Below are 13670 nucleotides of genomic sequence, written 5' to 3'. Positions count from 1 at the left end.
TGAGGTACCTTAAATGACCCCTTAGAATTTAGAGTTTTTAAGCATTAGTCAAGTACATAGGTCTATGGGAAGAAAGGAAGAAGAATATGGAAGTGAAAGTGGACATTTATAGTTAAAGGACTTAAATATTTATCTGTTTCTCACCCTCACCTATCATATCGCTTCTGAAGACATAAATTATACCACTGGAGTCATATGGATTAATTTTATGCTGCCTTCATGTGATTTTTGGAGCTTCAAAGTTCTGGCCACCATTCATGCATTGTATGGACCTACAGAGCTGAGATATTCTTCTAAAAATCTTCATTTGTATTCAGCAGAAGAAAGTCATAGACATCTGGGATGGCACATGTTTGAATAAATTATGAGATAATTTTTATTTTTGGGTGAACTATTCCTTTAAGTATTCATATGTTTTCATTCTCTCGGTCTTATGAGTTCTTTGAATTCTCCATTTCATGTCTACCATGTCTCTTTTAACTCCCCCAAAGCTTACTTGAGGTGAGATTTTTTGTGCATCTATGTGGTTTTTTTTCTCTCATAAAAGAATGCATTTGACATCACAAATGGGGCCTGTAAACCTCAGTTGTTCTGCTGACAGGTAATTTTTCAAGTTCTGCTTTTGTGATGCTATACATAGGGACATTTTACTTTTACAATCATTTTTGTTTTGCATGTGGCTCACAGCTTTTTGGCTGGTAAGTTTTTCCAGAATTTGATATTGTTTTTAATTGATACATAGTTAATAATTGTCACACTTATAAACAAATTAGAAATGGGTGGCTAACAATGAATATTCACCTGTTTTATTTTGTTAAAATGTTGCATCTCAGGATAAGAGTATCAAAGAGACTTTCTTAGTTCATTCATTATCCATTCTCTCATAACTCACAGATTGTGTAAAATGAAAATGAGAACATATGAATTTATATTTATTAATACTTCAAGTTTCACATAGTCACAATGTAATTTGTGGCTTTCCATAGGTCTTGTGGATCACAATTTCAAAATGTTTTGGACTCTGTCAGTGGTTTTGTCCCTCATCGCAGTGGTTGGTGGCTGTCCAACACCCTGTATATGTCAAGATACTGCTACCATATTGTGTTCAGACAAAAAACTTCCAAAGCTCCCTAATCTTCCTCAGGGTACCAAGATATTGTATGCTAGACATAATATGATCCAGGCTATGCCCAGTGAAGGTTTGGAAGAATTGTCGGTACTGGATCTCACCGACAATTGCTTAAATTTGTCACTGACTTCTGAAACCATTTGGCAGAACATGAGTAATCTTATCAAGCTATATCTAAGTGGAAATCTAATTCAGACATTAATGCCAGGACAATTTCAGGGCCTAGTATATCTTCAAGTATTAGACCTCAGTAACAACTACATTAGGACTCTTCCTCAGAAGTTTCTTTATGGTCTGACCAACCTTCAGACCCTTAATCTGAATTTTAACCAAATATTCAGATTTACCTATGGGGTCCTAGACGGAGCTCCTGCTCTTGTGGAGCTCCAACTGAAAAGTAATAAGATCGAAATGATAGAGGTAAATGTATTTGAAAACAGCACCAAACTATCTAGACTCTATCTTTCTGAAAACAATTTGAAATGTGTAGGCAATGGGAGTTTCAGGGGTGCCACCGGGCTGGATCACCTTGATCTTAGTCGAAATGGGCTAGTTGACATACCTATTGGTGTCCTACAGGACACCACTAATCTCACTATCCTCAACCTCAAGGAAAATTACATAACCAACATTCCTGATGAAGTTTTCTCTGTGATTCCTGCACTGAAGCATTTGTACTTGAGTCATAATGATCTTGTTTCTTTGACTGATGGTTCCCTAAGAGGACTTTCCCAGTTGAAAGAATTGGATTTGAGTTGCAATCAGTTGCAGTCCCTAACTTCACAAGTGTTTCAAGACTTGGGGAAACTCATGAAACTTAAATTGTATCATAATCATCTGATGTCACTTCCGAATGGTGTGTTCAACAATTTAAGCAGGTTAACGGAGCTCCAGCTGGATAGCAATAACATCTCTGCTATTCCACCAGATGTATTTCATCCACTTTCAGCATTATTTGATTTACAGTTGAACAGCAATCACATTTCTGAGCTCAACTTGCACACATTTATGAAGATGAGAAAAGTTAAGTATCTTGACCTCAGCAACAATAACCTTGTGAGGATACAAATGCACCTCTTCCAAAAGACACATAATCTGAGGGATCTAAACCTGGAGAAAAATCATATCCACTCGATTTCCAAGTCATCCTTTAGAAGCCTGAACAGACTGCGCACTCTGAGGCTCAGCAACAACCACTTGTCAATTCTCCATACAGAGCTCCTGACAAATCTTAGTAGTTTACGGGAGTTATGGCTGAATGAGAACCAGATAAAAACCATCCCTAATGGTTTTTTTACACAACTTAAAAACTTGAGTACTCTCGATATGTCCAACAATAATCTGCATTCCGTGTCCTCTGATATCTTCAAAGATCTGTTCACATTGAAAGAGCTGGATTTGAGCTTCAATAAACTTGACAAGCTTCCAGACGACCTCCTCACATCCTTGGGAAATCTTCAATGGCTCCACTTGCAAAACAACCGGCTCACACACTTACCCACCAAAGTGTTTTCTGCTCTAACCAACTTGGAAGAGCTCCATTTGGACAGTAACCAGCTTCTTCACTTTGATCTTGCACAGTTTGAAGGCTTAGTGAAATTACGAGAACTCGATATTAAATCTAATCAACTGCGCTCAATGGAAAATGGGACACTGATGCCTTTAAGAGCCCTGAAACACATAGATCTTGATCATAATCCCTGGGATTGCTCTTGTAAGTCCATTCTGTATATAAGTCAGTGGTTCAATAACAATACTAGGTTGGTAAAAACTAGACCCATGTGCTCCTCTGGCCGAGGTAGAGATCTTTCCTATCCAGCTCAATTTCCATTCTCATTATCAGAGCATTGTACAAGCATTGCATCTGCCTTTTTCTCTTTACACCAGCATAACATGGAGAAACTAACAGTTCTCATCGCTTTCTCCCTAGCTTTTCATTTCCTCTGAGATCTTTCATTGCCTAGAATTCTGTGCTATGCTAGCCAGCCATATGCATGGTTGAAATGTTAAGACAAGAAACTAGTCTGTGCTTCTGTGCAAATTACTTATACATTTACATATATCTGGAAAGTCAATGATTGCATCAGAGAAACAATTTACAGGAAAATGTTCCATAAAACACTGAAAATATATCTGAGATTTATTGTTATACCTTTGTATTCCTTTAAATAAAAGGCTTTCACAAATATTTATACTCTTTACTTCTCAGAGAGCGTGCAAAAGGATGAGTTTTAATGAGGCCACATGCTGTGGTTAAAGGGAAATTCCACTTACTCATTTCACAACCTATAGAATCACACAACTTGCATTCACTCATCTGAGTGTTTCTAAGAACCTTGAATTGATTTCATAATCAGGATGTAAAACCAGATGCAATATGTGGTTGTGTTTGCGTTTATGTGAAACTGCTGGTTCAGATTCCTCTGATAAACAAGAGTACTTTATTACTGTTCTCCTTTTGTTATTGAAGTAAATAAAAATGGCTAATTCATGGGATACTAATTCAAATTCTTAAATTAATTTGCATAAAAGTGCTTGGATAAAACTGAAGTAAATGAAGTACATCTGACAAATGTATCACGCATTTGGACAATCTGTTTAATCCACATAAACCATGAATTTTCAAACTTTTCAATGCCAAGTACCCCCTGCGTGAGACTCTGGTGCATTTTTGGGCTGCTGCCTGCATACTGTGGACTAATTAAAAAAAAAAAATTGATCTAATTTTTTTTAAATCTCCAATTATTCATATTTATAATATTGCATATGTTTATTATCTTTAAAAAGGTTGTTTTTTTTAATAAAATCTTTTTTTTTCTCTCTATTACATTCCATCACAATATACAAATCTGAAATGTATAAGGGCTCCAGACTTAAAAAATGACTTAGGAGCCATTGGCTCCTAAACTGAAACATTAAGGAGCCAAATGGTTGTTTTTAGTCGCCAAATCACCGAATTGCTCGATTTAGATTGCTGTTCAGAAACAAGATAGAAAGCCAGAAGAGAGGAAGACAGCTGATAACCCATTAATCAGATGTTTAATACAAGTAAATATAGTTGAGAAGATACGTTTGCATTCCCTTTTGTCTCATAAACACTCACACCCCTTTCATAATTTATAAAATATAAGAGATAAACATTTTTTTTTTATTTAGTACTCCTCTTCACAATCTACATTACAGATAATTACATAAAATATAGTATGCATATAGTTGTGTGTTGTCTTCTTGAGCATCAATGAATGTTTGCATCTTGTGCAATAAAATAAACATTTTAATTGTTTTAAAATATTGACTTAGTCTTTCTTTACTGTTACCAGATGGCCCCAGACACAGAGACTACAAGAGAGGACACACTGGTTGTGCGCATTCTAAAAATATATTCTATAACTCACAAGATGATATCTGATGAAACTGCATATGAACACACACAACCTGACTGTCGCCAGTGGTGACTAGATTTATATTTAGCAATCAATTATTTTTAGTCGCAGTCTGGAGCCCTGATGTAGGTGGCGCTCTAACGTATTTTAGCCTTCAAAGATGTGCTTGTCCATAGACATTCAGTCTAATTTTCTGTTCATGCACCACCCTCATTATTTCAATGAATATCTTGGCCTCTGAGTTGACTAGAAGTGTCATTAAAAGTCACTATAAAGCTGAGATCCTCCCCTTTGTGATGTTGTATAACATTTTATCATCAATAGTCAAAAACATATTTCTGAAGATTTGTTTAGCATGCTTTTCCTTTTCTGGATGACATATCTTGTTCTGGACATCTAAGATATAACATTGGATTATTCAGCTAAGCAAGCTCACAGACAAGTAAAACAATGGCTAAATTTTTAGAAAACTAAGGTAAAAGCAGATATAAAAATGTTATCAATTTGGGGCTTACAGCAGCAGTGATTGGCACATAACAGAGACGTTTGTACCTGATGGCTTACAGAAATCCTATTTCACTTTGTGATTCTTTTGAAAATCTTTTGAACTGTGGTATTAGGGCAAGAGAATGAGAGCTTTCATTTGGTACAGGACTTGTCCATTTAGATGCTGAGTGAAGGACTTTTATTTTCATATAATTATTTCTAATTTTCAACACGAATGTTTCATGGCCTTATTTTGTTATTTTAAGTAACATAAATGCAGAAGTTACCTCTGAAAAGTTCAGATTCTAAGCTTTAAAATGATACCTCACATGCCTGACTTATTTATACAGAAACTTTAATGTTTTAAACGTAAATTTATTTACGATACAGCGCCCCCCTTTGTACCCGCCGGTGGGTCCAACAGAGTTTAAGGGCTATACTGGAGAAGGATGTGTGGAACATAAGGAAATCTCTGGGCAGAAACATCAAAATCTAAATTACATTTTACTGGTTACTTTTTCACTTTTATCCATCACCCACCAAAATCAGATGTTAAGTGCTGTTCTTACCCACCTTTCAGATTGATAAAAGAGCGGATCACCTATATTTCAACATGACGACTTTTATTTGCCATAATAAGGCGCTTTACAGTTAATTCAGCATTTCTGAATTATTTTTGAAGACACCAACAATTTTACAGGCAGCCTGTAAACTGAAATACTAATATCTGACCGGGGAACTTCAGCATCTGTAAATTTACAAAAAGCATACAGATATCCCAAGACACATAACCTTTTTAATCTAACAGTGTACTTATACACATCAGTGTACTTACACACATTTATGGCACCTCAGATTTCGTGGATAAGCAAAACTCTTTCCACACTTGTCACACATGTATTCCTTCTCCCCCGTGTGTATGTGCTTATGAGCTTTGAGGGCATTAGACTGGTTAAATCCTCGCCCACACACGTCACAGCTGAAGGGCTTTTCTCCAGTATGTATGCGCTGGTGTCTACGAAGGTTTCCTAAGGTGCAAAAACCTTTGCCACACACGTCGCAACTAAATGGTCTTTTGCCAGTATGTGAGATCTGGTGAGTCTTAAGGCAAGTCTGTTGACTGAATTTTTTCCCACACACTGAGCAGCTAAAGGGCTTTTCTCCTGTATGAGTCCTCTCATGAATTTTCACACTGCCAGCACTCTGAAAGGTCTTTCCACACACACAACACCTGTGTTTGGTGCTCATGCCGTGTTTCTGCTGGTGAGATTTCAAGGTGCTGATAGAGCCAAAGGTCTCTCCACACACTGTACAGGGGACAGGCAGCTGCCCCACATGAGTTTGGAGATGTGTTTTCGTTGTATTTATGCAACCTGAGACCACCCCGCATACAACACAGCTGTGTCCATTTTGTCCTGCATGCTGTCCCTCATGCAACTTAAGCAACCATTTCTGTACAAAGCCCTGAGCACACGTTTTGCATTTGTGTGGTTTCTCACCAGTGTGAGTAAGTTTGTGTGCCTTCAGTGAATCAAGCTGGTTGAAACTTCGTCCGCATGTCTGGCAGGTGAATGGCTTCTCCCCTGTATGGATTCTCTGGTGGCGACGTAGATTGTTGTGAATGCCAAAGCTCTTTCCACAAACATCGCATGTATGCAGCTTCTCTCCTGAATGCACGATTAGATGCTTTGTGAGATAATAAGCTTGAGGAAAAGACTTGCCACAAACTTTACAAGTAAAAGTTTTGTTTGGGTGATGAATCCTCTGGTGATTCTTAAGCTGTTTGTGTTCGGTGAAAGTCTCGCCACACGGATTGCAAATAAAAGGTCCCCTGTCAGCATGAAGCTGGGAGTGTACATCCAAATTGAGTTTACGGGTAAAACACTTACCACACTGTGAACAGCTAAAGGGTTTCCCAGCTGCTGCATGAACAACCTGATGAGCTTTTAATAGAATAAGGGTGTCAAATTTTTTTCTACAGTTTTTACAGCTAAACTGTTTACCTCTCCTTCTACAACTTGCTAGCGCCCTTGTGCTTTTTGAAACTCTGAAACTTCTAGATTTTTCTGCATCATCCAGAGTTGAACAGCCGATGTCTTCCGCAACACCATTCTTCTCTGATGGCACAAGCGGAGGATGGTTTTGTATTGATGCATCACTGACTTTATAATTGCTGTTTTCTAAGCAATCTGTTGACCCCTCTTCCATGTTGATCACTGTATTCTTTGTTTTAGAGGGCTTTTAAAAAAAGAAAAAGATAACCATATACATCAATTTATAATTAACATGCTGAGTAACAAATAAACTACAGAGATTAATCAAGGTTATGCATAGTCAAAAATACAACCCACCTCTTGTTTTATGTCTGAATGAGATACTGTTTTCTCTTTCTCTACATCTATGATCTCCTGTTCACAGCTCACAAGGACAGCAGTTTTCTCCTCAGAGGCTGCAAATTCATAACAGACAAGGGCTAGTTCGTCCAGAAATGAAAATTCTGTAATAATTTACTTAATCTCATGTTGTTGCAAACCAATCTGACTTTCTTTCTACCATGGAAAACAGAAGAATTAAGGACTCTATTTTTGTGAGTGCTACACATTACATCCATGCGCTACGATCCTGCGCTACGTCTACTACAAAATGTGCAGTGCTGGGGGGCCTCCAGGAACAGGGTTGGGAACCACTGCTCTAAGGGATATATTAGTGTGGATGAAACAATAGTTATAAACAGTGTATGCAATCAGCACCCACCACATGCCAAATGCAGGTACTTTTTGTGTAGTGCCGTGTAATTTTGGTCATCTGCCTGCCACTGTGGCCAGTGACCTGTAAGACGTCCCGGAGTGACATATGACAAGAAAAGCCTTGAGACACACAAGCTGTGTCCGTAATCGCCCTCTATCCACTATATAGTGCATTATTTTGGGTGTCGGACATTTTGTTCTGAGTAAACAACTCATTCCTTACATTTGTTCACTCTTTCTTACAATGCACTCTGATTTTGAGTGTACAGCCGATGTGCACTCGCTGATGCTATATTGGCCATAATCCACAGTGGGGAGGACTGACGAGCTGGAAGAGACAGCGCGAGCGGGAGAGAGAGACAGAGAGAGATGCAGTTTGCAGCTTCCTTCACTCTTGCAATGTTTTATTTCATAGGCCTACTAACTTTAGTGTTTTACTTGTTGCTAATTACGTGATTAAAAATAACATTAAAGAAGACATTGTATAGATTATGATATTGTTTATAAAATTGTTAACTCAGAAGACTGTGGAAAGTGGAAATGATTGGGAGGATTTTTCAAATATTTGGTTATCACAGTGTGGCAGGGCGGAAGGCGGGGCCGGGTCATGATTCCACACACCCGGCTCCTAATCAGGCTGCTTAGCCCGAGAGGGATAAAGGCCGACTGGAGACGGCAGTGTGACAGAGAGAGAGTTACGGACAGCTGTCCGACACCTGTGTTTGTCTTTTTGGTTCAGTTTATAATTAAACTATTATTTATATTATCAAGCCGGTTCTCGCCTCCTCCTTTCCATTGATGTGTTACACACAGGTAGTTAATTTATCCATCTAATAAATGGATGTTATGTGTTTTAGTACTGTATTAGTCACAAGAGGGCACTAAGCACACATATCTTCTCTGGGCTCATGCGCACGTTAATGAATAGTGTTGTATGTGAAGTTGAACGCTGCAAATGATCGCCGACGATCAGTTTAGTTCACTTTATTTCCACGTAACAGTTCGTGTTTTACATGCATTGTGAACGCAACTCTCAGGTTCACTGTATTTTGATATTATAATTCCAATAATTTGGGGTATTTGTGGCTGTATATATTACCGTACAAAGCAATGGGCATGCAGCGACTTTTTTACTTCAGGTGAATTGTCATGTGTAGTCATAATAATTCAGTACAGCCTCAGAAATTCTTGCTTGAACAATAAGTTTTTCTTCTGTGCTTGTCTACTCTTTAGCCTCTATGTGTGTGTTGCAAATTTACCTTTATGATAATAATAGTTTTATGGTATTATTATGTGTTATATACTCTTGTATATATATTTGTTCTAAATATGTTAATTTCCACTAAATATTGTTTATATATAGTGTATTTACAGCTCTGGAATAAATTAAGAGACCACTGCAAAATTATCAGTTTCTCTGGATTTACTATTTATAGGTATGTGTTCAAATCAAAATCAAATCACTTTTATTGTCAAACAACCATATACACAAGTACAATAATGTGTGAAATTCTTGGGTGCAGTTCCGAGCAACATAGTAGTCGTGACAGTGATGAGACATATACCAATTTACAATAAACATCAGATTAACACAACACAATTTAAAATGTAATATACACATAATTACAACACAATATACAAATAATAACATACAATGTACAGTATACAATACACACAATACAATAAAAATAGTATATATAAAATATACAGTAGGTTGTATTGTACTGTATTGACATTCAGGCTGTCGGCTGATAGTCAGTTGCCGGTGTGTTGTTAAGAGAGAATATAATTTATGACAGTCCGGTGTGAGATAATAAGAGTAATAAAGTGCAGTGCTGATGTATTTTGATCGTGAGAGATCAAGAGTTCTCAGTCTGATTGCTTGGGGGAAGAAGCTATCATGTAGTCGGCTGGTGCGGGTCCTGATGCTGCGATACCGCTTGCCTGATGGTAGCAGTGAGAACAGCCCATGGCTGGAGTCTCTGATGATCCTCCGAGCTTTTTTCACACACCGCCTGGTATATATGTCCTGGAGAGAGGGAAGCTCACCTCCGATGATGTGTCTGGCAGTTCGCACCACCCTTTGCAGGGCTTTGCAGTTGTGGGCGGTGCTATTGCCGTACCAGGCGGAGATGCAGCCAGTCAGGATGCTCTCTACAGTGCAGGTGTAGAACCGTGTGAGGATGTGGCGGTTCATTCCAAACTTCCTCAGCCGTCTCAGGAAGAAGAGGCACTGGTGAGCCTTCTTCACAACAGCCTCAGTGTGGACGGACCATGTGAGTTCCTCAGTGATGTGGACACCCAGGAACTTGAAGCTGCTGACTCTCTCCACTGGTGCTCCATTGATGGTGATGGGACTGTGTTCTCTCTCTCTTCTCCTGAAGTCCACCACAAGCTCCTTTGTCTTACTGACGTTGAAGGAGAGGTTGTGCTCCTGACACCAGTGTGTCTTCTGTTTCTCAATCTTCATGTGTTTGAGTAAAATGAACATTTTTGTTTTATTCTATAAATTACTGACAACAATTTTCCCAAATTCCAAATAAAAATATTGCACATGGCTTGATTCATGTGTCCATCACAGAGACGAATCTGCCCGATTCCAGCCTTGCTGAAGCAACCCCAGATCATCACCAATCCTCCACCTGGTCATCTAATGGTTAGACGGAGACCTGGAGAAGCCTTCAAGCCACAGTGTCTCGCACCCACTGTGAAATTAGTTGGAGGATCGGTGATGATCTGGGGGTGCTTCAGCAAGGCTGGAATCGGGCAGATTTGTCTTTGTGAAGGACACATGATTCAAGCCACATACAACGTTATCTAGGAAGAAAAATTGCTCCCTTCTGCTCTGACAATGTTCCCCAACTCTAAGGATTGGTTTTTCCAGTAGGACATTGCTCCATGTCACACAGCCAGGTCAATCAAGGTGTGGATGGAGGACCACTGGATCAAGACCCTGTCATGGCCAGCCCAATCTCCAGACCTGAACCCCATTGAAAACCTCTGGAATGTGATCAAGAGGAAGATGGATAGCCACAAGCCATCAAACAAAGCCGAGCTGCTTGAATTTTTGCGCCAGGGGTGGCATAAAGTCACCCAACAGCAATGTGAAAGACTGGTAGAGAGCATGCCAAGACGCATGAAAGCTGAGATTGAAAATCAGGGTTATTCCACCAAATACTGATTTCTGAACTCTTCCTAAGTTAAAACATTAGTACTGTGTTGTTTAGAAATGAATATGAACTTGTTTTCTTTGCATTATTCGAGGTCTGGAAACACTGCATCTTTTTGTTATTTTGACCAGTTGTCATTTTCTGTAAATAAATGCTCTAAATGACAATATTTTGATTTGTCAGTACTTTATAGAATAAAAAAAAAAAATGTTCATTTTACTCAAATACATACCTATAATAAAAAAAACCTTTAATAGTAAATCCAGAGAAACTGATAATTTTGCAGTGGTCTGCATATTACGGCAACAGCACTGTCCTCAACTGCAAAGCACTGCAAAGGGTGGTGCGAACTGCCAGACACATCATCGGAGGTGAGCTTCCCGCCCTCCAGGAAATATATACAAGGCAGTGTGTGAAAAAAGCTCGGAGGATCATCAGAGACTCCAGCCACCTGAGCCATGGGCTGTTCTCACTGCTACCATCAGGTAGGCGGTATCGCAGCATCAGGACTCGCACCAGCCGACTCCATGATAGCTTCTTCCCCCAAGCAATCAGACTTTTGAACTCTTGATCTCTCACGATCAAAATACATCAGCACTGCACTTCATATTCTCTTAACAACACACTGGCAACTGACTATCAACCGACAGCCTGAATGTCAATATAGTACAATACAACCTACTGTACATTTTATATATACTATTTTTTATCGTATAATGTGTATTCTATATTGTGTGTATTGTATACTGTACATTGTATACTGTGTTGTGTGTAATTATGTGTATATTAGATTTTAAATTGTGTTGTGTTAATCTGATGTTTATTGTAAATTGGTATATGTCTCATCACTGTCACGACTGCTATGTTGATCGGAACTGCACCCAAGAATTTCACACACTATTGCACTTGTGTATATGGTTGTTTGACAATAAAAGTGATTTGATTTAGTCTCTTAATTTTTTCCAGAGCTGTATATATGCGTGTGTGCGTGTGTGTGTGTATGTGTGTGTATGTGTATATATATATATATATATATATATAGAGAGAGAGAGAGAGAGGAAAACAAAATCTATAAATGAAAAATAAAAGTGGTAAAAATAAATTTAAAAATAAAAATCAGTCACAGCTAAAATTGGGCATTCACCAAAATTGGGCATAAAAAGTTAATTTTGAACCCTGTTAATGAATCTCACCTTGAGTAAGCTGGTCAGTGGACGGACTTCTGTGGGGACCAACGTCTGTTAAATAAGCCTGTTGTTTCTTGAGCCTGTTGTTTGTTTGATCTTTCTGTACAATCTTCTTCTGTTTCTCAACTTGCTTCAATCTTGTTTTCTCAGCATCCTGTGCAATCTGACCAGGAGTCAATTCAAGATGCTGAAGCGCAGAGAAAAGCCGGCATATTTTTTCCACAGCTTCCTTTGCCTGCACTTCTAACACACAATTCAGCTGGGTCTGAAATATAAGAACAAATCAATTTATAATTGTGAGAAATACAATAATATTTTGAAATTGAGATTCAAGCAAGTCATTAAATACACTTACCACCTACATAAGATACTCTGTTCGAAGAATAATCACACAAAAGCAAAACTGCTTCCTTTAAAACAAATCTAATCTTGTTTATAAATGGGTGCTCCAAAAACAAATGGAAAGGAAGTGCAGATTTAAAATGTAAACATCTGTATCTGCAACTCAAGTTATGGCCATAGTGAGAGTCCTGCAAAGACACCTCTGTATATTAAAGTATTAACCCAAAAATGAAAATTCTCTCATCATTTTCTCACCGTCATGCCATCCCAGATGTGTGACTTTCTTTCTTCTGCTGAACAAAAACAAAGATTTTTAGAAGAATTTTTTCAGATCTGTAGGTCCTTTCAATACAAGTGAATGGGGTCCAAAACTTTGAATTTCCAAAAATCACATAAAAACATCATAAAAGTAATCAATATGACTCCAGTGGTTTAATATATATATTCTGAAGCGATGCAATCACTTTGGTTGAGAAACAGATAAATAATTAATATCCACTTTCAGAATATGAAAGTGGAGATTTAAATGAAAAAAAAAAAAAACAGTCTTAAATATTGATCTGTTTCTCACACCTATATAGAGTCATATGGATTACTTTTATGCTGCCTTTATGTGTCTTTAGGACCTCGAAAGGTCTGGTCACCATTCACTTTCATTGTGAGGACCTACAGAGCTGAAATATTCTTCTAAAAATCTTTGATTGTGTTCTGCAGAAGAAAGTCATAAACATGTGGGATGGCATGAAAGTGAGTAAATATGAAATAATTTTTTGGACTCCCTGTGTGTGTGTGTGTGTGTGTGTGTGTGTGTGTGTGTGTGTGTGTCATCCAGCTAAAACCATCTTAATCCAGCCAACAAGTTTAGGCTGGTTTTAGTCGTTTCGTCAGCAGGGATGGTTTACCAAACAAACGCAGCATGCCAAAAGCGTGCTCACTTCGTTACCAGAATTGCTGTACACTTACTGTAAACTCCAGGTTTGCAGACTCGTTTGTTGTTGCATGTGTCAGTCGAGACTTGCCTGATGAATCCACAACTTTAGTCATTTCATTTACCGTGGCCTTTACAAGCGTCTCCAAAATAGAGACGACCTGAGACTCTAACGAAATCATTGTGATTAATTTATTTGATTTAGTCTGTTACTACTGATGACATAGATATTTCACACTTTAGAAAGAAAGCATAGGTAAGATTACGATAAAGCCAATACAGACTTCATCGCGTTGTG

General features: G+C 38.3%; 2 protein-coding genes across 3 annotated transcripts; one reads left to right on the top strand and one right to left on the bottom strand.

Moving 5' to 3' along the window:
- The first annotated feature begins 581 nt into the window (after positions 1–581).
- LOC127422500 (insulin-like growth factor-binding protein complex acid labile subunit) lies at positions 582–3497 on the top strand. Of its 2 annotated transcripts, none has more exons than XM_051666077.1 (2): positions 582–601; positions 987–3497. In XM_051666077.1, the coding sequence occupies exon 2, from the start codon at positions 1010–1012 to the stop codon at positions 3074–3076; it is 2067 nt and encodes a 688-aa protein (XP_051522037.1). In that variant the 5' UTR covers positions 582–601; positions 987–1009; the 3' UTR covers positions 3077–3497. The 2 variants fall into 2 exon arrangements, with proteins under 2 accessions (XP_051522037.1, XP_051522036.1); XM_051666076.1 differs by having other exon boundaries at positions 586–698.
- Positions 3498–3650: 153 nt separating this feature from the next.
- Positions 3651–13670, bottom strand: si:dkey-182i3.10 (oocyte zinc finger protein XlCOF6). Its single transcript, XM_051666078.1, has 4 exons — positions 13408–13670; positions 12109–12367; positions 7350–7447; positions 3651–7236 (listed from the first exon to the last, which is right to left on the bottom strand). The coding sequence occupies exons 1-4, from the start codon at positions 13552–13554 to the stop codon at positions 5830–5832; spliced, it is 1911 nt and encodes a 636-aa protein (XP_051522038.1). The 5' UTR covers positions 13555–13670; the 3' UTR covers positions 3651–5829.

Source organism: Myxocyprinus asiaticus, chromosome 31 (genome assembly GCF_019703515.2).
Source record: "Myxocyprinus asiaticus isolate MX2 ecotype Aquarium Trade chromosome 31, UBuf_Myxa_2, whole genome shotgun sequence".
In the NCBI taxonomy this organism is placed as follows: domain Eukaryota; kingdom Metazoa; phylum Chordata; class Actinopteri; order Cypriniformes; family Catostomidae; genus Myxocyprinus; species Myxocyprinus asiaticus.
This window is presented reverse-complemented; position numbering and strand designations above follow the sequence as displayed.